Below are 25,049 nucleotides of genomic sequence, written 5' to 3'. Positions count from 1 at the left end.
GGATGATACTGAACTTGGAAGTTATCTTAGAAGTTCGAAACTAGTTATATCATATAACTTATAAAATATATTTATACCTATTTGAATGGATTTCCATTCAAAATAAGTTTGAATTGCATCGAATGAATGACGAAATCAACAGCCAAACTATAGATCTACTAGCGATCCGCCCCGGCTTCGCCCGTGGTACATATTAACGTTTTCTCTACATAAGAACCATCCTCGTACTTCAAGGAATATAATAAAAAAAGAATTATCAAAATCGGTTCAGCCGTTCTCGAGTTATGGAATTACAACGAAAAGTGGCATTGATTTTTATATATTATAGAGAAGAGATAGACCGAGAAGATTCAGAAATCATCTCATCTATTCTTTAAGATATATAATAAATTATAATAATTACTCCGTTAGATAGATTACTACATGAAAATTATTTTCGCATACCACATTATAGTATAGATCGTGAGTCATACTGATGTTCTAATTTGTAAACATTATTGTTTTACATTTTACGATTTTCAGGATACATCGCCCATTTTTGCAAGTGACTACTATCAAGCTGATTTTCCGTTTGTAGCTTTATTTTGATGAGACACCGAATAATTTCGTGTACGAAACTCTCGATTGTGGTAGCTAACAGAGATAACAAGGATAAATTTTTTTGATTTGATGGTTCTATCAATCGAGACTTTCGTACACAAAATTTTTGGGCGTCTCATCAAAATAAAGCTACAAACGGAAAATTAGCTTGATAGTAGTCACTTGCAAAAATGGGCGATGTATCCTGAACTAGATTTGACGTAATCTGAAACGATTTTTTACTGCTAATAATAAAATTTCAGCCTTCAATTAAGCTTATGTTAATATAAAGTAAATAATTAATTATTCTGACAGTTCAAAGTATACAATTTTGTAGTAATATTTCTTCTACCTTTATTCAAAGCTTAACATCATCTCTCCAAACCACGTTTAACATAAAATGATTCGATTATTTTCTCTTCTCTCAGATTATAAAAGAAAAAAAAAATTAAGTATTGCTCATAAAAAGTAATGTATCGTCACATAACGTAACGACATTACAGTGGTCATTCATTTCTTTCATCTAACCTAACGACTTTTTGCCATTTAGGACATAATTATTTGTCAATATGAAATATCGTATCGAAATTTTAACAAGTGTATGTATATGTGAGTAATCACAAAGGATGAATAATAAAAACAATATAAAAACTACAGTCAACGACCTGCCATCGATCTTTTAGGTAAATATATTTTTATAATAGATATTTGAACCGTTAGTGTGTTAAGGTTCATAAATTATACTGTAAATTCGATTTTTTATGTACCTATTTGAAGTTTTGTCAGTTGTCTCTTTTAATACCACAGATACGTAATATCACTTCGAGTAGGTACAAGAAGTATCGGTTCTTTCCCTACGGTCATCCTACGGTACTAATTCTTGTAAACATTACATTTTTGACTTTGTCCGTTTTCTACAACAGATAGAAATTCGAATAATTATTAACTCAGCCCCCGGAATCACAGACACAATAGAAAATCTATTGTGTCGTGGACCGATCGGGCCGCTCGGGGCTCAATGGGTATCATAACTTACATTAATTATCTATAGATGTACTAGTTTGCAACTGAAGTATTTCCTAGCTACAATGTATCTTATAAATCTAGGTATTTCCATCAACCTCAATACTCTATAGCTCATAACGCATTTAAATCCAACTTAATGACTGTCATTAAAGATTTAAATCGCATTTTCCTGTTAATCAACAGGAAAGTAAGTTAAGTTTTGATTCTGAGAAACTTCGTTAGTCATTTGAGATGCAAAGGCTTTATATTCAATACTAATAAGGTTAATTCTACTTATTGCTCTTTAGAAATCTGTTCTAGAAGTTTACCATAATGTCTTATAGCAGTAATATTTCCAGTGTGGGAAAGAGATGGCGCTATGACCTATATATTATAGCGTTGTCTGTTTTCCACACTGGCAATAATACTGCTTTAAGACTTTTATATGGTAAAGGGGCAGGATTTGCATGTTCTTATAATCTATTTATATAAGCGTGTCCGTTAATTATTTGACTTGTTTACGTAATAAAATGTTATTATCACCATGTAGCGGTTAATAAAATTTGTATGATTTTGATATTTGATGACCTATTTGGGATTCTCATTTGGTTTCAAACATTCATTTTAGTCTTTTCTTATATTTCTAGGATAATAAAGAAAAAAGAATCACTCACCATCGTCTGTTGTTGTTTTAGGTGCTGCTGTTGTTGTAGTAGTTGTTGTTGTTGTTGTAGTGCTTGTTGTTTCTGGTGTTTTTGTTACTGTATCAAAAGTGTTGGACCACGTCATGAAAGGCGGGAATTCTGTTGACGTTGTTGTAATCTCTGCTTCAGTCGGTTTCTCAGTTTCTAATGCTATTGTTGTTTCTAGTAACGTAGTGTCTCTAACAGATTCTGTTGTTGGAACAATCGCTTCAGTTGTCAATTTTTCTGTTGGTTTTGGTGTTGTTTCTGTTGTAATTATTTTTGATGTTGTTGTTGATATTGTTGGTGCTTCTGTCGGTTTTGTAGGCGCCTCTGTTAATGTTGATGTTGCTTGTGTTGATTCTGGAGGTGATTCTGTTGATTTTGGAGATGATTGTGTTGTTTCTGGAATAGGTTCTGTTATTTTCACATATTCTGTTGTCACCGCTTCAGTGGCCTTTGGAATAGATTCAGTTTGTTGTTCAGCAACAGTTTCTGTAATTGTTTCTGTTATTTCTTCTCTTTCTGTTGTTATTGGAGCGATTGTTGTGGTTGTTGTAGATATTGTTGCTGTGGGGGTTGTTGTTTTTTCTTCGGCTTTAGCTACTGTTGTGTTTATGTATGTTATTATAGGTACTGAAGGTCTCGTAAATGCGGGTTTTGAACTAGTTGATTGGGGAATTATAGTTATATTTAATCTAGGTGGGATTGGTAAAGGCTTTTTGGTTGGTGGTCTCTTTGATGGTATTCTGAAGGGAGGTTTTCTTGTTGTGTTATATGAAGCTACGGGTTTTGTTGGCCGAGGCCTGCCTGTACCAGTATAATGTGGTCTAGTAAAGTTTGTAGGTCTGTACGTCGGTCTGGGCTTATAAGTAGGTTTTATTGGTTTCCTCGTCGGTTTTGACTTTTCTGTTGTTGTAGTAACCGCCTCTGTTGTTTCGATCTTTATCGGTTTTACTGTCGTTTCTTGTTCTTTTATTAAATTGCTCGAATCTCCTGATACGGTTTGGAATGTTGACAGTTTTATAGGAACTTCAGTGGGTTCTATTCTTTCAGTCGTTTTACTCACTTCTGTAATTTTAACGCTAGATGACGTAACCGGTTGCGTCGTTAATTTATCGTCATCGTGTATCGTATTATCTAGGGTTGTATTACTATCTACTTTGTCAACTTCATTCGGTTCTGTTCTCTCTTGTGCTACACTAGCTGTAGTTTGAGCTTCTGTTACATTCTGTACGTCAAGCGGGCTCTTAGTTGTACTAACTGGCTTGACTTTCGTGAATACATCTGGTATTTTGTTGACAGTGCTGTGTAGTTTATCCTCAGTGTGAGGGTGGACAAAACTAGAGCTGTCTATCGTGTTATCATCTACGTTGTTAATTATACTTGGCAGGATATTTTTGTCTGGGATTTGACAGCAGGATCCGAAGTAGAATCTATCAATGCAAGTGCCGAGGTGGGAGCCGTTCGCTTTGAGACAGTCGATGGCAAACATACAGAGACCTTCTTCAGCCGTTCTTCTTGATACGCATGGTAAGTGTCGTATATTTCTTGCTAGAGGTACCGGACCTGGAACAAAAGAGGTAGAGGTAAGATGGGGTAATATTTGTATACGATTTATGGGAAGGGAATAAAAATCTCATTATAATTGAAAAATTTAAGATCCGTAATAAGCGATGCAGTTCCAATAAAATACACAGTTAATACCTGTGTATTTTATTGCAGTTACGTTGTCTATTATTTTATTCTATGTTGAACATTGAAATTTAAGAATTACTTAACATAATTAGATAAGTCTGCATAATAACCGTTGTTTTTTATAACGAAGTAAAATTATTATGAAGCATTGTAAAATATGTAAGGTTTATAATCTCAGGTTATAATAATTATTTTATCATGTAAAAAAATCTCAAACTTAAATTATTGTAAAAAATAAATTAAAATAGTACATATTTTGATGTAAATAGTTGCATATCTACTAAAACGACCACTGCTCAACGTTTTATATCGCAATTTTCATGCATCTTTTAAATTTAGTTTCACCGCCATCTTTTGTTTCATTTTAGAATTGAGGTAACAAATCGAAAGTGAAACATTAACATCTCAAAAGAAATGTAGAGGTCGTTGAAACAAAACACGCTTGCTTCGCCCGTGGTACATATGAAAAATAGATGTTTTTATTGGTATCTAAGTAGGTAGTTTGAATTGGTTAAAATACTATACATAAATGATTATTTAAATAAATATAAATGAATCATCGTAAAAGCTGTGATTGTATCGTACCTATTTATTGCAAACTAGCTTTCCACCCGCAGCTTCGCCCGCGCAGTCAAACAAAAACCCGCATAGTTCCCGTTCCCGTGGGATTTCCGGGATAAAACCTATCCTATTTCCCGGGGTAAAAAGTAGCCTATGTCCTTTCTCGGATATCAAAATATACCAAATTTCATGCGAATTGGGTTAGTAAGTAGTTAAGGCGTGATTGAGTTACAGACAGACAGACAGAGTTACTTTCGCATAATTATAATATTAGTATATGGATGAGTTTACTCACAGAACTTACTCATATAGGTTAAATACCTACATGCAGTAAAATTAAAATGCGATTTATAAGTTGTAGGCTTCTTGGTTGTAGGTGTAAGAATTGACTCATCAAACGTCTGAAGAGTTTAAATAACAGAAAAAAAATCGGTACGTTTTTATTTAATCCGAACGATATTTTTATCGGAATCTTTTTTGATCGGTATTTTTCAAAATTAAATCTGTATGTATTGATTAAAATTAAAAAGAACAGACAATAAGAAAATAAAATAAGTTACGAACAATGTAATTTTTTGTGGTGAAGTTTAGTTTTTTTTTTTTTACTTTCAAAATCATAACATTCCCTTTGATTATATCAGTTAACTAGAATAAATTCAGTCTGCATTTCAAATTATATAATATTCAAAAAGAAATACATATTTAAAGTACTTTAAACGTGAAAGATTCTTAAGCGCGTCACACACGGTGAAGATACTATAATATTTTATGTTAAGATACTCTAAATTCTAATATAAAACGTTATAGTATCTTAAGGTATCCGGTATGAGCGTTCTGACCATCATTTTTCTTTTTGTCATTGCGTACTAAGACCCCTGTAGAACCGCCATCCTGTTACAAATGACCCGAAATTTTGTGGGTCATTTATAATATACCGAATGCATTGGCACATAGAGAAGCTATGTGTAATCTGTTTACAAAAATATTTTTCTTGTATTCACCGCACAAGATTAAGTTACATATCGTTACGACATGTTGTCACGATAAAATGCAAACGATGTATCGTCTAGTATGTTCAAACACGCCGCGCAAACAAGATATACAGTTAGAAACCAGTCGGTCCGTTCGTTTAATCTAATAACACACTTATTTTGTTTGTCCAACGTCTATTCATAGAGATAAATTTATTATGAGTTAGGTTTTTTATGAGACAGGAAGGAAATTAGTCATGTATGTCTATCAATATATTAAAATTAAGTGGGTCATCTTGTCATTTTTCCACGTATCGCAATGATACATAGCATTTACTTATTTACTAGCATCCACCCGCGGCTTTGCCCGCGTTTTCAAGGAAAATCCCACTTCCTTCCGGTCCCGTGGGATTTCCGAGATCTTATGTGTTAATCCAAGTTACCCTCTATATGTGTTCTAAATTTCATTGTAATCTATAGTATTTGCGTGAAAGTGTAACAATCATACATACACATTACACATACACATACATCTATCCTGACAAACTTTCGCATTTATAATATTATAGTAGGATAGGATAGAATAGGATTTACTATTAGAGATACAAAAATCACCATCAGCACTTGCCTAGCACAAAGCTCAGATAAAGCTCAAAAGCTCCGCAAGCCATTAACTAATTCTTATATCTGATAGCTTATTATTATTATGTAGGTAGGTATTATTTTATTGCTTTTTTTAACAATATTAATTAATTATTAGGTATTTCAAAATGTTTGCATCTGCTAGCCCAACATACAAAAATATAACATTTAGTTAATATTTTTCGGTACCTATGTCATTGATGAATCTAGCTTTATTCTTATCGTAAACTTACAATAAAATCTGTGCTCTTTATTATATGAATGTCAAATCCGATAACATTATTTTGATCTTGTGCAACAAAATTTCAATTGTTTAAATAATCCACATGCATACAAATGTAAAATGACCTTTAGTTACTTATAATTATGAATGACTTTGAAAGATCTATGTTCCTGATAATCGACTGTTGCATTACTATGAACACGTGATAATATTTTGTTTATTTAACTAGTTACTAGACCCGGCTCTACCTTAGTATGAACCGGAATAAAAATCAAAAAATTAAAATATATTTTGGATAAAGCATTCAGTCATTACATTAATTGTGATTTGTCTTCTTTTGAAAAGTTTAATTCACTTTAAATCGATTGAAAATAGGTTAATAATTAATTGGGGTTATACTTTTGACATGCATATCTGGGCATTCCACCGTCGCGTCGCCCCGTGGGCCGTCCCAGATATCGATGGAGCGACACCTGGTTCCCTAATCTAGCTATGTAACGTGTGCACTTTCAATCAATACTATACATTTATACAAGTTGTGCTTTGAATAAATTCTTTAACCGATTTTAGAGATATTTAAAGTAGAACGTCTTTAATTTATTTCCTTCCTTTTCTTCATGAAAACTTTCAATAAAAGAATTCCAAGAATTCTTCATATTATTGTTTACTAGCTTTCCGCCCGCGGCTTCGCCCGCGTTTTCAAAGAAAAACCCGTATAGTTCCCGTTCCCGTGGAATTTCCGGGATAAAACCTACCCTATGTGTTAATCCCAGTTACCCTCTATATGTGTGCTAAATTTCATTGTAATCGGTTCAGTAGTTTTTACGTGAAAGAGTAACAAACATCCATACATCCATACAAACTTTCGCCTTTATAATAGTTATTGTTTATTGTGTAACCCTAACTTTACATGTTTGTTAAAAATAAAAAACGCATTCATAAACAATTACGGATGATTCAGCGGGTTTTCACAATATTATGTAAATATTTGTGTCTGTGTCATCGAGAGAAAGCTAGTGAGGTAATTCTGACTGATATGGAAACGCAATGCTGGTAGAAAAATGGCAAAAGATTATCTTTAAGTATATGCACATAATTAGTGACAACACAATTATGACTCAAAACGGCTGAACTGATTTTTACGAATTTTATTAGGTACCTACATATTTAACGAATTTTACAACATATTTAGTTTGTTGGATTATTGTTTCCGCCAATATTAGGACAATTTATAAATATCGAAAGTTGAAAAAAAAAAGGTTTCGTAAGAACATTTCACTTGCGTAGTATTTATCTACTTATCTAAAATAAAATAGCAGCTTTACCCAGCGGCTTTTTTTGCTATCCTACTCATATTATAAATGGGAAACTGCGAGGATGGATGTATGTGTATGTTTGTTACTCTTTTATAAAAAACTACTGAACCGATTGCAATGAAATTTAGAACACATATAGAGGGTAACTTGGTAAACACTAACACATAATTAAGATAGAAATCAGTCACATCATTATCAATGTTAATAGACACTAAACCATTAACACCAAAGGTCAATACACTGTACAACCACAGATAATCTATCTATACTAGGTATATTAATACATATTATAAAGCTGAAGAGTTTGTTCATTTGTTTGTTTGAACGCGCTAATCTCAGGTCCGATTAGAAAAATCTTTCGGTTTTAAATAGCCCATTTATCGAGGAAGGCTATAGGCTATATATATATCATTTTTACTTTTTATTTATTAAAAAAAGGTTCATCAACAGTTGTTACATACATATCATTCGTGTTATACAGTTACAATAGGATTTATAAATTATTATGCACAATTACAGATGAACACAACATTCACAGAAACTAATAATAAATTAGGCGATATAGCTATACACAATATATCTATATAATTAATTAGACAAAAAAGAAATGTGTGTGCTCTTATAATAAAAGAGTGCAGATTAAATACAACAGGCGATATTAAAAAAAATAGTTCATCATCATCACGCTAAGACCAACAGGATCGGAGCAATGTGTGTGAAACCGTGGGGCGCAGCTTGTGGGTTATATGTATAACTCGGAAATAATTTTTCAAATCATACCAGTAGTTCCAGAGATAAGCGCGTTCAAACAAACAAACTATTCGGCTTTATAATATTAAAAGTATAGATAAATATAGATACTTAGTACAACATTAACAATTTGCGAAGCCTTAATGTCTTTAAGAAGTCCTCTCTGACCCAAATGTAAAGGAAGTGAAAGTACTGACTTACTAACTTAGAACATGTAAAAACCCATCTCTTTAGTGGTCTTGTTTTCCGAGTTTATATAGGAATTTATAGAATGAGTTATATATATGTCGTGGTCATATCGTAGATTTGATCATTTCATGATATTAGTGGCCATTTCACGAAATGGTCGCATATCGTGAAATGGCCAACATAGTTTGATCAGATCGTTAAATCGTCAACGTTTCACGATTTGGACATCCACATTTGGCCAGATCGTATAAAATATAAAGAGTCCATAAAATATTAAAAAAATTCAGAATAACTATATTCTAAAAACTTGTTTAATGTCATTTAAGTTAGTGCCGCGGCAGCGGCCGGCGAATGCCAGAAGCGAATCGTTTTTGCAATAGAAAACAGTTAGGTTAGGTTAGGTTAGGTTAGACTTTGATAAACAACGCACGAGCGTAGTAGTTTCTTAAATTATTTTATTTAAGTCGCATTTTTTTCTTAAATACATATAAGATATCCACATTTTCCATAGTATCTACTTGTACCTCTTCGTCGTAAATTCTTTGCTATGACTTTCTTCATAATATTGTTATTAAACGAATTATGAAGTTTTTAACTGCGAATAATTTAATTTTCGCCAGCGGCCGCCATCTTATCACATAAACACAGAGCTTGCAGCGCCTCTACCAACGATTAATGTAACTATTTTACGATATGATCAAATAATTTTGATCATTTCATGAAAAAACCGTGCGTTAATTGGCCATATCGTGAAACGATTTCTTATCATTGATCTGCCCAAACCACATCATGATGTGGCCAAACTAAATTGGCCATTTCACGATATGCGACCATTTCGTGAAATGGCCACTCATATCATGAAATGATCAAATCTACGATATGACCACGACATATATACGTTATAAAAATACGTTTAACGATTAAATCTATCCATACTAATATTATAAATGCGAAAGTAACTCTGTCTGTCTGTCTGTTACTCAATCACGCCTAAACTACTGAACCAATTTTCATGAAATTTGGTATGGAGATATTTTGATACCCGAGAAAGGACATAGGCTACTTTTTATCCCGGGAAAATGACGCAATCCCGGAAATCCCACGGGAACGGGAACTATGAGGGTTTTTCTTTGACTGCGCGGGCGAAGCCGCGGGCGGAAACCTAGTACTTTATACTTATATGTGTTTATATGTTTCTAGTCTTCCGCCGCGGCTTAGTCGAAAACATAATAAATTATAGGTAATGTTATACCAAAGCCTTCTTCGATAAAAACTCTATGTATTTAAAAAAAGATAATTGCATAATTGTCTATAAAGTGTCTATATATAAGTAAGTTAAGCCTTTTAAGTTAAATAAAAGTTAAAAACTGTTTATAATCTAGAAAATGATAGTTGACATGACATACATGTCATGCTGCATGCAATAAGATACCTCAAAAACATACCTTGCAAATAATCCAAATTCAATATAACCGGGCCAGCGGTCACATAGTTCAAGCTTAAGAATATCTGGACCAACACGACCACTACAGTACAATTCACGCCAAGACCACTAAGCTTGTCGACCAGGGTCAGGACCAGGCTGTGGTCGTGGTGGTGGCTCGTCGGCCAACTGTTTATTGGTGGACCCATGGCTCAGGTTCGCATGTTCGGTGGCTAGAACAAAAGGCATTGGTTAGATAAGGAAAAGCTTTTCGAATGTAGACTAAGGGTGCTTTTCCACCTGAGATGCGAAGATGCGTAATCACATCGCTTCATTTAGCGTTTGAAGCGATACTATTGGTTCTTTACAAACACATTCCTCGCTATGCATCTTCGCACATCTCTGGTGGCAAACCAGAAACCACCTTTATGGTTAGAAAAGACAACAATAAACGTAGACGTTTTAATGTAGTTATATAGTTATTTTAATAATTAATTGTGGAAACAGAAGTAAGAAATTACGAAGGGAATTTTTGTAAAAATACAAATAATAAGGAATGAATAAAGTTTCTGTAAAAATACAAATAATAAGGAAACAATAAATCATCACTATAAAATTAAATAAACCCTAGCTCATCCTATCACCTTACAATTTATACCCTAGACATTATCTTAAGTCCTAACCAGCCTTGACACTAGGTATTCAATTTATTGGCAAAGGAAATGAGATATACCGTTATGGCGCCAAGAAACATCTGAGATATTTCCTAATGAAGCTTAAGTAGCTGTAGCATGTACCCCGTTGTTTAAACTGCTTAAATAGGTATATAGGTAAAAGCTTTTGTCTTGTATTACAGTATATAATTATTATGACTGACTGACCGGTTGGCTTGGTTGGTAGTGGCCCTGCCTTCCAAGCCACAGGTCGTGGGTTCGATTCCCACCCGGGGCAAATATTTGTGTGATGAACATAGATATTTGCTCTGTGTCTGGGTGTTAATTATCTATATACTTAAGTATTTATTTAAAATTATATATGTATGTTTATCAGCCATCTGGTTTCCATAACACAAGCGAAAGCTTAGTATGGGACCAATTCCGCGTGCCGTATGTGAAAATTGTCCTGAAATATTTATTTATTATTAATTACTAGCTTTCCGCCCGCGGCTTCACCCGCGTTTTCAAAGAAAAACCAGCATAGTTCCCGTACTCGTGGGATTTCCGGGATAAAATCTATCCTATGTGCTAATCTAAGTTACACTCTATATGTGTACTAAATTTCATTCTAATCGGTTCAGTAGTATTTGCGTGAAAGAGTAACATACATACACACACATTCATCCTCAAAAACTTTCGCATTTATAATATTAGTAGGAGATGATAATCCTACATCCTCATCACTAATCCCATCAATCTATAAACCAAAAATTCACCAAACATAAAAACAGACAGACTTTCGCAATATCAGTATGTATGTTGTAATTCGACCGGCATAAGTGTGTCGGATAACAGTTATTGTGAGAAAGTGTAGGTCGCAATGTCACCGAGTTGGCATATCACATGGTAGTGGTTTGGCACGCGGGTTCACTCACGCGTAAAGTTAGTCTGAATCACAATCTCTTACTGCTGGTGTCTGAATTGATTTGCTAAAGGTTTTGCCTACGTTGCATAGAAGAAAATATTCAACCAGCATAATATTTTTCTAGTATTTGATTTTACGCGAGTATTACATTTAGAAATTAAAGATTGGTCACGAGGAGACTGACCACGCTCGCTGCAAACTGTGTGAAACTTTGGGAAAAATAATATAATGAATAAATCGCGTTTAAATCCGTTAAATTCAACCAGCATTCAAATTCGGTTCGTATACATATTAAATTTAGAAACTGGCCCTTAAACTAAAACGCAAACTGTACTTCATCTAATTCACCATAATAAAATCAAATTTAAATTAAAAAGTTTTAAATGTTGCTCGACTAAACTTTTTTATACTATGATATGTTAAGAGCCTATTATAGCTCTTATTATGAATGCATTTTACTTAGTATTGTCATGATGCAATTGGCTTTAATTTTAGAGAGAGTAGTAGAGAATTGTAGAGTGCTTGTAGAGTCATTTTCAAATATATCGCCTACCTATACATTAAATGATTTATTTTGAATTAGATAAATAAAATAACAAAACATAGATACGATACTATTCACTATTCACTAGGATCGGATATCGAATGTGAATTATACTTATAACTTAATCATAGTAATTAATACTCAACTCAACGCGTACATATAGAATGGAAACATAAAACATAATAATTAATAACATATATTTATTTTACATAAACATGTAGTTATTATTGTCATTACAATATTACACATACACACTGCAATGTAACAACAATGCATAATATAAATTACTTTATTTACAATACTATACATTTGTTTTACAGATTTCATTATTATTATAACAATCTTGATGGACAAAGTAAAATATTTGTGAATACAGTTTGTATAAGTTATAGGAGTAATATTTAGATTTAAATGTATAAAACGCGAACCCTATTTTCGTGATTGAAACAAAATTCAGTCTAGATAACTCAGAAAAATAAACAGCTTGACTATTATTACCTTGACTGATGAGATTTCGTATATTCGGTAAGCCTGATATAAGTCGAAAGCCATTTTTATACTCCTCATTGATAAGGCCGTGGCCCGTGTCACACGTGTCCTGGCAGAACGTTTGACATTCGCATAGATTTAAACTTTAAATCTATGCGAATGGCAAACGTTCGTATTAACGTATTAACGTATTAACCATTATTCGTATAGATTTAAACTTTAAAGAATCAATTCCCCATCGATATCCATCCAAAGCCATGGGTTACCACGTCTTATAGCAGTAATATTTCTAGTGTGAGGTAGGGATGGCGCTAGACATATATAGCGCTGTTATTTTTCCACATCCTACTAATATTATAAATGCGAAAGTTCGTGAAGATGGATGGATAATTGTTATTCTTTCATGCAAATACTACTGAAGCGATTACAATGAAATTTGGTACGTAGGTAGCTGAAGGACCCAGACAAAGACATAGGCCAAAAATCCATCAGAAACGGGAACTAAGCGGGTTTTTCTTTGAAAATGCGTTCGGAAATATTGTTGGAAATAATACTGCTTTAAGCATGGTACAGAGGCAGGTTAAGTAGACATGTACCGTTGCTAAACGGTCCCTGAAATGTATTAATATCTATAGAAGTTGGAATCTCGATTCACTTCCGTCTGATTGCATCGCGCTAAGCCCGTTTGAACGATGTATTGGCTAGCTTATTTATTATAATGATAATATTAATTATTATTAGGAATCACTACATAGTAAAAAACAAAGTCGCTTTCTGTCCCTATGTCCCTTTGTATGCTTAAATCTTTAAAACTACGCAACGGATTTTGATGCGGTTTTTTTAATAGATAGTGATTCAAGAGGAAGGTTTAAATTAAAATGAAGGGTTTAGTATATAATTTATTAGGTTTTAGATAAAGCGGGCAAAGCCGCGGGCGGTATGCTAGTGTACAATAAAGAGTATTTCAGAAGGTCGAATAGGTCAAATTACTATCCTAGTTATTATTTCGCAACTGTAAAAACAATTTCCAAATTCCCAGGTTTTATTCAGACAATAACCACTTGCTAAATGCAATTTGATGATATCACTACAACACAATTATTATTATTTCAAATGTATTGTGTGCAAATTTCGGTAATACAGTTATGTTTCAATTGACTTGCGTTTGTTTCGATGAAACGTGAGAAATATGAAGTGTAATTGGTTTAGAGTCTATTGATATTTATTAATCACTAGCTTTCCGCCCGCGGCTTCGCCTGCGTTTTGAAAGAAAAACCCGCATAGTTCCCGTTCCCGTGGGATTTTCGGGATGAAACCTATCCTATGTGTTAATCTAAGTTACCCTCTATATGTGTGCAAAATTTCATTGTAATCGATTCAGTAGGTAGTATTTGCGTGAAAGAGTAACAAACACACACACACACACACATCCTCACAAACTTTCGCATTTATAATTTATATAGGATTGCTTAAAGGGTGTTGTTTGAAAATGCAATATAAATTAATATGTTGATCTGATTTTTAAAACTATCATAAATTTTTTTGTATTGTTGTTTTTTTTTTTTTAAGACAATTTCCTTTCTATATTGAATTACTTTTCTTAATAAATATTCATTCATTCAACTTTTATAACCTATTTTGCAATACACGTTAATATAAAAATTAATATAAATAGTTAAATACCACAATGTTAAAAAAAATGTGGCATTTGACAAATGTGAAAATGACTTCAAACGCGTTTAATTCTTTTGCAAAAGAAACATTAAGTTGGTGATTTTTATTACAACAAGTACACAGTTACCTTTTAAGTAAAAACACTAAGTTACTTAATATGTGAACAGTCTCACACGCCATAATATTTCATTACCTACACATTAGCAACTTTGTAATAAAGTTTTAATAGACCTATAACAATGTACAATAATATGTATGTAGAGGGTTACGCATTTGTATTTTCAACCAAAGTTAAAAGAAAAGCATATATTTATTGAATTTTTACAATATATTTATTCCATTATCTATTAACGAACTTAAATTCACCAACATCACCTCAGCCGTTTTTGCTTATGCTCTTTAGATAGGCGAGAACCACTGAGCTACCGTCCACTAAATTTTTTCCGTAAAACAGCATTTAATTGATCTACGCATTTTGGTGTGGAATAAACAGATTGATAAAGCCTAATACATTGTTATTATCTCAGTAAGTACTATAAATCTACATGTTTATTACAACCATTAAATTCCTTAATAGTTTTTTTATAACCTACTAGCTGCTCCGCGCGGTTTCACCCCCGTAGCTCCACTCTTGTTGGTCCTAGCGTTATGATATATACCCTATAGCCTTCCTCGATAAATGAGCTATCTAACACAGAAATAGTTTTTCAAATCGGTCTAGTAGTTCCCGAGATTAGCGCGTTCAAACAAACAAACAAATAATCAAACAAACAAACTCTTCAGCTTTATAATATTAGTATAGATAACATCGTGAGGCCGCCTTGGTGAGTGTACACCTCACTAAGGGACACGTGGAGAAAGAATATCTATTCTTAACATATATGTTATGTACTAGGTTTCCGCCCGCGGCTTCGCCCGCGCAGTCAAAGAAAATAGCATAGTTCCCGTTCCCGTGGGATTTCCGGGATAAAACCTATCTTATGTCCCCGGGTAAAAAGTAGCCCATGTCCTTTCTCGGGTATCAAAATATCTCTATACCAAATTTCATGCAAAATGGTTCAGTAGTTAAGGCGTGATTGAGTAACAGACAGACAGACAGAGTTACTTTCGCATTTATAATATTAGTAAGGATGTCTTATATGTGTATATACATATTAATATTTTGTAGTTTACAGTACATTGTCTTAAATTTTATTAGCGTTCCACCGGGCTTCGACCAACTTGTCTAAAAACTATTAAATTATATCCTTTAACCTACCTCGACAATCACTCTATCTATTAAAAAAAATCATAATACTTTGCGAAGTTATAAAGATTTAAACATACATAGGGACAGAAAAAGCGACTTTGTTTTATACTATGTAGTGATTAGCGTTCCGCCGGGCTTCGCCTACTTTGACTAGAACCTATTAAATTATATTCTAAAACCGCAAACACTCTATCTATTAAAAAACACCGCATCAAAATCCGTAGTGAGATTATTAGAATTAGAGCAATGTTGAGGGGTGCTTTTTTAGATCGCATAGATGTAACAAAAAGCTTATAATAAAAAAAACACTTATTTTTATGATAAGATGAAGTGAAAGTAATTTTTTGCTGTTTAATCGTTTTTTTGCTACTAAAGACTGAGCTTTTTTACATTTGTTTCGAGCTTATAAAAATTGTAATCTATACGATTTTACATTTAATAGAACTTAAACTACAAATAATTATAAGTAGAACAACCTCTATATGTAAATAACTTGAGCTTTTTCTATTTTAGTACTTAAGTTATTAAGTATAACCTGTTGAACATAACCTATTATTTACATATTCATAGAGTCTAGAACACAGTAGTGTCTAATTATCTAGCTTCTCTAGTTGTATTTAGGTTACCTATAAACCTTTATAATGATTTTTAAACGAGCTTTTAAATGACGTTTTGCATTTATTAATTTATCATGATATACATATAATATGAACATTGAACATTTCCAAGAAAGTATATATAATATCGTAATAAGTTTTATTCAAAGATTTTAGCTAGAGCACTGTGTGTCTTAATTTTGACGTCAAATCAGATTTGAGCCACAGCCTGCACGCAAATTAAAAAAAAACACACCATCGATTACAGACTAAACATGACAGGTGACATTCGATTAAATTAAATGAAGCAATTGAAACCCCAATTAGCGACTGAAAACAAGATGGCGTCGTAACGGAATGCCTGCGCGGGAACGATGTTAACGACCCCACGCTTATCTGCGCTTATCTCAAAAACAATTACCTTTAAACCATTTGGTGGACATGCGTGTTTTAATATCGGAATATCATTTGCTGTGCAAAGGTATTATTTATTTATAAAGATTTTATGTCTCGTGCTCGCTTTTATAATTCCATACTGTTATATAAATTTTATTTTTATAATTACCATACCCATATTAATAGTGAAATAAAGGATATAATTATGCAAAAATGTAGTATATTATCTGTGGCATAATTTTACTTTTCGCGCGCGTGGTTTCCCTAAAGTAAATAGCAATAATAATAATGAGTTCCCGTCCAAAAGATTTTCCCTACTTCTCTTAAATTTTCTTTATCAGCTGATGTGCTAATTATTGTAGGTATATTATATTTATATTATGTATCTCACAGAAAGTTGTAATAAACTTAAAATAATAAAAAAATATTTTGATATATACTGCTAATTAAAAAGGCAATAAAATAAATTGAACACAGAAATTAATTTACTAATAAATATTAGAGTACGAGTCGGGATATCGGATATGAATCATAGACAATTAACATTTATTGTTTATGGTCGCTTCGTGCCCAATAGACATATAGACAATTCAACTTTTTTATGATGATGGAATTTCTTTTTGAATATCACTTTCACTTCATTTCAAAATAAAATTTACTGACATAAAATGTTGTATCTACTATTTTTTTATGGAATGGCTCAGTTTGTGTGTATGTGAAGGTGTATTGTCTTTGAAAACATTTCATCTAATTTGCATAATATTACATATTAGACCATTTGATGCATTTTTCGATAATACTCAAAAAAATTCTAACGCTATTGTACAAAACTAAGAGATTATAAAATACTAGATATTCCGATAAATATAATAAATAATTATCATTTTGTGCCAATAAACTTTATATTTAAAAGCTATCATTTTTTTTATATACATATATTATGACACTTGTATGTGACACACACATAATAAAACTCTTATAAGTGACATTCGTATAATTAAAGAAACTCAATTCGAGACCAAGAATAATACTTAATTATTATACATTCTAGAAGTATGTAGACTCGCAATTTTAAAATTAGTTTTATAAGCTGTATTTTATAGTATCTGTGTCACAGGTCACTGGCTGTTTAGCGTAATTCCCTAGCCTACGTGAAAGAAATCCGTTTGGATCAAATTAGTTTCCAATGTATGTCGTTTTAGTATAATAAAATTCACGTTTCATAAGAGCAAACTATAATAACTAAGTAAAAAGAAGGTAAAAGTGAATTTAAGTCTTGCGAACAGCAATTCGTAGGTATTCAAACAATAAAAATACCACACAAGATATGAAATAAGAATTATGTACATAGGAGTATTTTTTTTTATTTTTGTCGTATCTATGTCAGGCTGTTTAGCAAAACGCCATAGCCTACGCGATTCGAATCCGCGCGAAACAAATTTGAATTTGGAATAAAAGAATGTCGTTGAAATCGGTCGCGGGCGGTCAGGTCGGATTCCATACGGGACCGGCCGCGTTTCGTTCATTTCACTGACCTACATTCAACACAACGGAACAGAGCCAGTGTGGTCAAATACACGACTTTAGAATTGATGCTAATTTGTTTTTTATGTACTTTTTTTAGGTAATGGCGTTGTGTGCAAGGCTTGGGTCATTTTTTTTTATTCACTAATGACATTGACATTTCATATTTTTTTAGGTGATTATGCAAATTATAGATATGCCATAAATTAAAATATTGAATTGAATTTAGATTATAGATACGGATTTTTTTGAACTTGAATGAGGCGTATATTAGGTATTATGTATTATTATTAGCAATATGTATTCGTTATATTTGAAAATATTTTACTTCATTATTCCTTACACCGGATGTTTAATAATTATAGTTTTTATATTAATAAGAGAAAAAACTTCGTGCTTTTTATATGAGTTGCTTAAGGTTACTTAAATTATATTATGTTTTTAGGACTCGTTAATTTATAACGAGGATTATGATATAATAATAGTTATTAAAGTTTAATGACTTACTACGTACCTATTGTATATATAATTTCCTTTATAGTTAGATTTAATTGATTTATTTGTGTACTATGACATTAAAAAATTAATTACCCACTACACAATATACAATATGCATAACTTAATGATATTATTTAAAAATATTTGTTGTTAATTGTTTTTTTTAATAGTAACTTTGAATGAAAACTTTTAGTTATAAAAATTAAAAAGCTCTCTTCATATTTGTTCAAGTCATAACTAAATAAAATTCGCAATGCCGATAGAGTCAAACAACAATATAATTTTTATTAATAGCTTTATTTACTATTAATGTATTCAAGGGAATAAAACAGTTTGAGATCTGGTTTCCCTTAAACGAGTTAGTACTTATTTCCTTGGCCGGGAAGATCAACAACCTATGATTGCTAGGCCGTTATGCTCCATCGTCTCTGCCAACCATAATGATGTGAAAAAAACTTAAAAATCCTTCGTCTGTGACTAGTCTTGAAAATGCAAAAAGATTGACCCTACTCGTGCAAAAAAATACGTTATTGTTATTACTGGATACGCAATTAATTTATTGTATTTTGTAGAATATTTTATGTTAAAGGTTAATAAATAATGCATCTGCGCATTTAATTTATTTATTATCTGTGCATAATGCATGTCAAATTTAAATCAACGGAACGATGTTTCAAAAGTGCAATTGATTTATGGCTTCGCTCGCATTCAATGGGATGATTAATAGATAAGTAATAAATAATAGAAAATATATTCACCTGCTTAACGGACTCCGAGACGTAGCACAATCACGAACTCATTATCCACCGGCACTAAGAAATAAACAGTTATTCGTACTAAAAACTGAGCGATTAAGAAATGTTGCTAGTTAAAAAAAATTAGATGAAAAAACTTTCGTCTAATTGCATTGGTGACGTTTGACAGCCGCGAGCGCGCGCTTTTTATTTTTAATTTTTTTTTTAATTTGTCCGTGGCGCGGGTCTTCGCTGGAGCCTTGACCGCTAGGCGAGTGCGCTACTACTGAACGAGTCGGTCGTGGAAGCTCGCTCATTCGCTCGGCAGGCCATGTAAATTACTTTCCAACAGTTATTTTTCGCTTCGTTGCACTGATTCCGGTCACTTTTTCATGGCGAAGAAAGCTATCTTATCTGCACTCGGAGAAGCTTTTAGGAGTATGTATTGTCTTTGTTTGCTCCCGATTATTTCGTTAAGCGAATACTTGTGTGACATCTTTATTGTGCTTTTGGAATTTTAAGCTTGCAATGTGTGAAAAAAGGGTGATAGGAATGTAAAGGTGCAATGTAGACCTCTTTGTGTAGAGTCATTTCTTATGAATTTTGTTTATTTAAAAAGTAAAAGGCACTTACTTCTACAACGAAAGTGTATTTTTTATATAAAAAACGTCTTAGAGCATTAAATATAATGCTCTAAGAAAAACGTACGAATCATGTCATTTTTAACGAGTTCGTAACTTATTAATAAACTTTTCTTAATGATTAATTATAAGAATTATTTCAAGTGATTAGCATTTTTGTATTCCTCAAGTATAGAGCATCAAACAGAAATACTGCCCAAGTCGATGTTCTGTCAATGTGTTCTGTGCTTTTTATTATTTGAGTATGGCCGCCAAATATTGTACAATAACAGTCGTGAAGTCGTAACACACCGTAACATACGTGACTGATAGTAACATACGTGATTTTGTTAAGCCTAGTGTACATTACAACTAATAATGCAGGAGATTTTTTTTACATTTCTGTTTTATATTGTTAATTAAATTATTTGATTAAATTACTTTAAAACTCAATAAAACAAATTTAAATATTAAAGAAAAAGTTTTATTTCTCAAATTTTGTATTTCTATAATACTTACAAATGCAAGAATCATTCACAACTTATGATATTAATTACGAATACGAATTATTATAGTAAAAAAGTTACTAACTTCCGAAACATGATAGTTTTTGAAGTGGGTTCTCTTTATGTAAAAAAGTAAATTTTTAAGTTTAGATTCTCTAGTGAGTACTACCCCTAAGAGCCGCTCACGGATGTTACGTAACACAATAGTAACACATGGTATCATTCGTGAATAAAAATATGGTTGGACATAACCTAAAAAGCCTTTATTCGCCAAAGTATTGTAGTAATAAGACGCCGCATAGTTTGATTTGTTACTAGGTCACTAAAGCTACACACATAATTTAAATAATATAGTAAATTTGTATTCTTACCTTGCATAATTCTCACTCAAAATTATTAAAATGTTGCGAAGCAAAAATGCCGACAACCTTTCGATTAACTTTGACAGTAACAAAATGGCGATTTTTCTTCTAAAGGTTGGCCAACATGTAAATCGGTGTTGCCACTACTTAAAAATATTTTTGTGGCTTGGATATCTAGTTATTTAGGGTGTTATTTCATGGTAACCGTGCGTGAAGTATCATTCGTGAAAAAAAGTGGGACATAGTTTTAAGTGAGTTTTATATTAATTTCTTTTATGTTATTTTTATTAGAACTTGTTAAAACTATCCACAAGTTTACAGAATAATTTAGAAATACCAAAATTTTACAGGTATCAATAGATTTTTGCATAATTTTGTGACTTCAAAGTGTGAGATGACTAAGTGGGACACATGATTTTAGTATGGAAAGGAAAATAAGCATTTCAAAAAAAAAATATTGAGCTTGTTAAAGGCACTCAAAATTAATTTAAATTATTAATATAATGATAAATATAACATAGTGAAGCTGAAACTATATAAAAACTACCATAATTACTATATAAAAAAATCTGGTGCTATATAAAATGACAAGGACATTTTTTTTTTCTTGAATGTACAATTTTTGGCGGCCATACTCATTTATTGTTTTTCCCCATGCTGTATTGAAATGTAGCAAGGAGGATGTTTTCCTCCTCGCAATGGATTATGACTAGTGTTGCCGCTCGATAGTCCACTATCGATAGTCTATCGATTAACTATCGATAGTTGGGGAAAAGCAATAGTATCGATAGCACTATCGATACTATCGATAGTGTCGATACTATCGATAGTATCGATAGTCCTATAAGTGTAAATACTATCGACACATAGCAATACCATCGATAGTATCGATACTATCGAAGCTCAATATCGAACGAACTATCGATACTATCGATAGTGTCGATACTATCGAAGCTCAATATCGAACGAACTATCGATACTATCGATAGTGTCGATACTATCGAAGCTCAATATCGAACGAACTATCGATACTATCGATAGTGTCGATACTATCGATAATATCGTCCCATCGATAGTGACCTTTTTCTCGATAGTATTGCTAAAAAAAAAATAGGGAAAACGATCCCACAAAACAATAGGAAAAAAAGAAAGTCTCTTTATTACAACGATTAAACCAAATACTAGTCTTAACTTTTAAACTGAGTCATAATATGGGTCGGTGGCACTGACTGACCCATTATACCAAGAAATCGTGAACAATACTATTGCACAATTTACTACTATCGATAGCTCAAAACTATCGATAGTATCAGTACTATCGATAGTATCGATTGTAGTTGCAATATTCAGTAGCAATAGTATCGATACTATCGACAGTATCGATAGTATAGCAACTACTGGCAATCAATACTATCGATTTTATCGATACTATTGCAGTTCATCAATAGTATTCCATGATTAACGCTATCGATAGTATCGATAATATCGATACTATCGATAGTGCTATCGATATTCTGACTTATTTTCAAGGTCAACTATCGATAGTCAAACTATCGATAGTTCGGCAACACTAATTATGACTCACTGATTCGAAATCTCTGTGAAAAATAGTAAATTGCGACTTGGAATGCAATTTAGTTACTCTGCTTTATGAAGGCAAAAATACGTAAAATGGGATAAAAGCATAGGTAAGTACTTAGTTTCTTTGTGTACTATAAAATTTATGGGAATGACCATTTTTGTGTTAGGTACTTAAAAAAATTTATTTCCGTTTGTTAACTTTTTTTTTCTGAGTAAATCCTAATATTTTGCTTTTTCCATTTAAAAAATAAAAAAAAATATTAATCCAAAAAGAGCTATATGTTACAAGCACATGGGTGTAATTAAAAGGGTTCGTGCTTCGGACAAAACGTACTAAAGAGGTTTTATTCCTAACCACCATTTTAGCTTGTAGCACTTCCTGCCCCCCTACATTGACGTAAGCTGTAGATACGTTTATCTACAGCTTACGTCAATCTCATACATTCGTAGTCTATTCTATTGAACGCTACGCTAACAGAAAGCCACTTGGCTAGGGGGGCTGTACTTCCTGAGCTTGGACAGTTCACGCACAAAATTGACGTCAGGAACGAAACAGTACTCCACGTAACGTTCCAGTCGATAATCGCTTCCACAGATTCACAAGACTCTACTCGACTAGGTTTTGCTCGTATGAAATGTTAGAAAATATCTCGATAAAAGCTAATCCATTTGAGTCACTTTTTTACTGAGATAGATTAAGTTTTGTCGAGTAATATGCATAAACAAGGGCTCATCTATTAGAGTCCGACTCGTGACTCAAATAGGCTTTGGAAATTCGCCACCGGGGAAAGAAAAAAGGACGCTATAGTATGGCAACGGAAAAGGCCTTCCACCTAAAAAGCCTTCTTTGCGCTTTGGTGACGTTGGCAGGCGTGGAGATCTTAGCATGGTTGTTGAGGAGGGTTCAACGATGTTTATAAAAGCTTCTGTTTGCGAAGTTTGTAAAGCGACAAGCATGTTAGTTACAGTTTTTGTAGAATCGGAGATGGGCCTCACCGGAGACCTCAAGTGGTACCTCCAATCTTTATTACGTTTAAATTCAGGTAGGTAACTGTTACTATACTCTGCTTGTCGCTACAATATTAGTTTGTATGTGCGTACGAACATTTCTACGATTCAATTTTAATTTTAAATTTGATTTCTTATGTTACATGAAAGTCTTGAGTTGTGTCGGCAGTCGTGCTTACGTTTTTATTCATTTATGAAGCTCAAGAAGATCGTATATATACTCATAAAACCAAATAAATAAACATGGTTGAATTCAGACTATAACCTGTGGTATAATAAAATGTCATATCTATACTAATATTATAAAGCTGAAGAGGTTGTTTGTTTGAACGCCCTTATCTCGAGAACTACTGGTCCGATTTGAAAAATTATTTCGGTGTTAGATAGCCCATTTATCGAGTAAGGCTATAGGCTATAAATCATCACGATAAGGCCAATAGGAGCGGAAACACGCGGGTGAAACCGCGCGGCACAGCTAGTCTTCTATATATATATATTAAAAAAATGAATCGATGTATTGCTTAGCGTAACTTTTTAAAACGGCCCGACAAATATGACTTTTTTTTAAGTTTTTCTCAGGGCACAAGGAAGGTTCTTATCATTTTCTCGAGAGAAAACAGGCAAAAGGGGCAACAGGGCAGAATAACGTCTACTGATGCAGATAGTAGGTAATATATTATTTATTATTTGGGCCTTCTCGTAATGTACCACACTTCTACAGAAGTTTTGCGTCAAATAGTAGTGCGAATAGTACTGTGTTTTCAGTTTTGTACGGTAAGTGGGAGAGCCAGAGGGCCGTTTTTTCTCCTCGCACTTCCAATCTATTCCTTTATTCCCGTTGTCAATTATTTTCTAATACCCTTAAAAGGCTCCCTTTAAAAATGGGCAACGCAAAAGCTCTAGTGGCAAGCTCTACAAAAACACATTCTCTACATTTTATTTATTTATTTACTCTTCAATAAAACTATACATAGAAAACTTATTGCTAATATACAAAACAAAAAACAGTATAGTTTATTAGGCGGCCTTATCACTTAGAAGTGATCTCTTCCAGGCAACCTTGGCAAAAGGTAACAAACTTATTTTACTGCTGTAAATGATCATAAGTGGTGGTGATCGCTTTGCATACCGTCAAATAAATAAATTAAAAATCTATAAAATGTTATCGTTCTAGATACCACAAGACAGGTTTCGGCATCGCATTCATTATTATCACGCTTTTATTAGCTTCATCTGTATGGTAGTATGTAACCGACTCCTTTAGCCTCGATTTTGACCCACTTTAAACGGACCGATTTAATTCAAACTTATACACTTATCAAGAATCGGTGATAATACAATAATTTCATTACTTTAATCGTGTTTTTAGTTTTCCTTCACTATATTAACTATTAGTTTAACGCCCGCGGCTTCGCCCGCTTTGTCTAAAACCTAATAAATTATATACTTACTAAAACCTTCCTCTTAAATCACTCTGTCTATTAAAAAAAACCGCATCAAAATCCGTTGCGTAGTTTTAAAGATTTAAGCATACAAAGGGACATAGGGACAGAAAAAGCGACTTTGTTTTACCTAGTGATGATAGTGATTTTTACGTATAAAAGAATAACTACATAAGTCGGCTCATCTGTATAGAACTTTCTTTTC

The 25,049-nt window shown here is 32.8% G+C and overlaps 1 protein-coding gene across 1 annotated transcript in view; it reads right to left on the bottom strand.

Annotated features, from left to right (window-relative positions):
- Nucleotides 1-19,600, bottom strand: part of LOC123704053 (serine proteinase stubble-like) — a 34,364-nt gene extending 14,764 nt beyond the window's left edge. The window contains exons 1-3 of the mRNA XM_045652312.1: nt 19,350-19,600; nt 10,063-10,273; nt 2,259-3,836 (exon numbers count right to left, since the gene is read on the bottom strand). Of these exons, the coding sequence (XP_045508268.1) occupies nt 2,259-3,836; nt 10,063-10,249 (1,765 nt within the window). The 5' untranslated portion in view covers nt 10,250-10,273; nt 19,350-19,600. The remainder of the gene's footprint in view (nt 1-2,258; nt 3,837-10,062; nt 10,274-19,349) is intronic.
- Between the last annotated feature and the right edge of the window lie 5,449 nt (nt 19,601-25,049).

Source organism: Colias croceus, chromosome 28 (genome assembly GCF_905220415.1).
Source record: "Colias croceus chromosome 28, ilColCroc2.1".
Taxonomy (NCBI): Eukaryota; Metazoa; Arthropoda; class Insecta; order Lepidoptera; family Pieridae; genus Colias; species Colias croceus.
The sequence above is the reverse complement of the archived record's forward strand: the minus strand, read 5'-3'. Positions and strand labels throughout refer to the sequence as shown.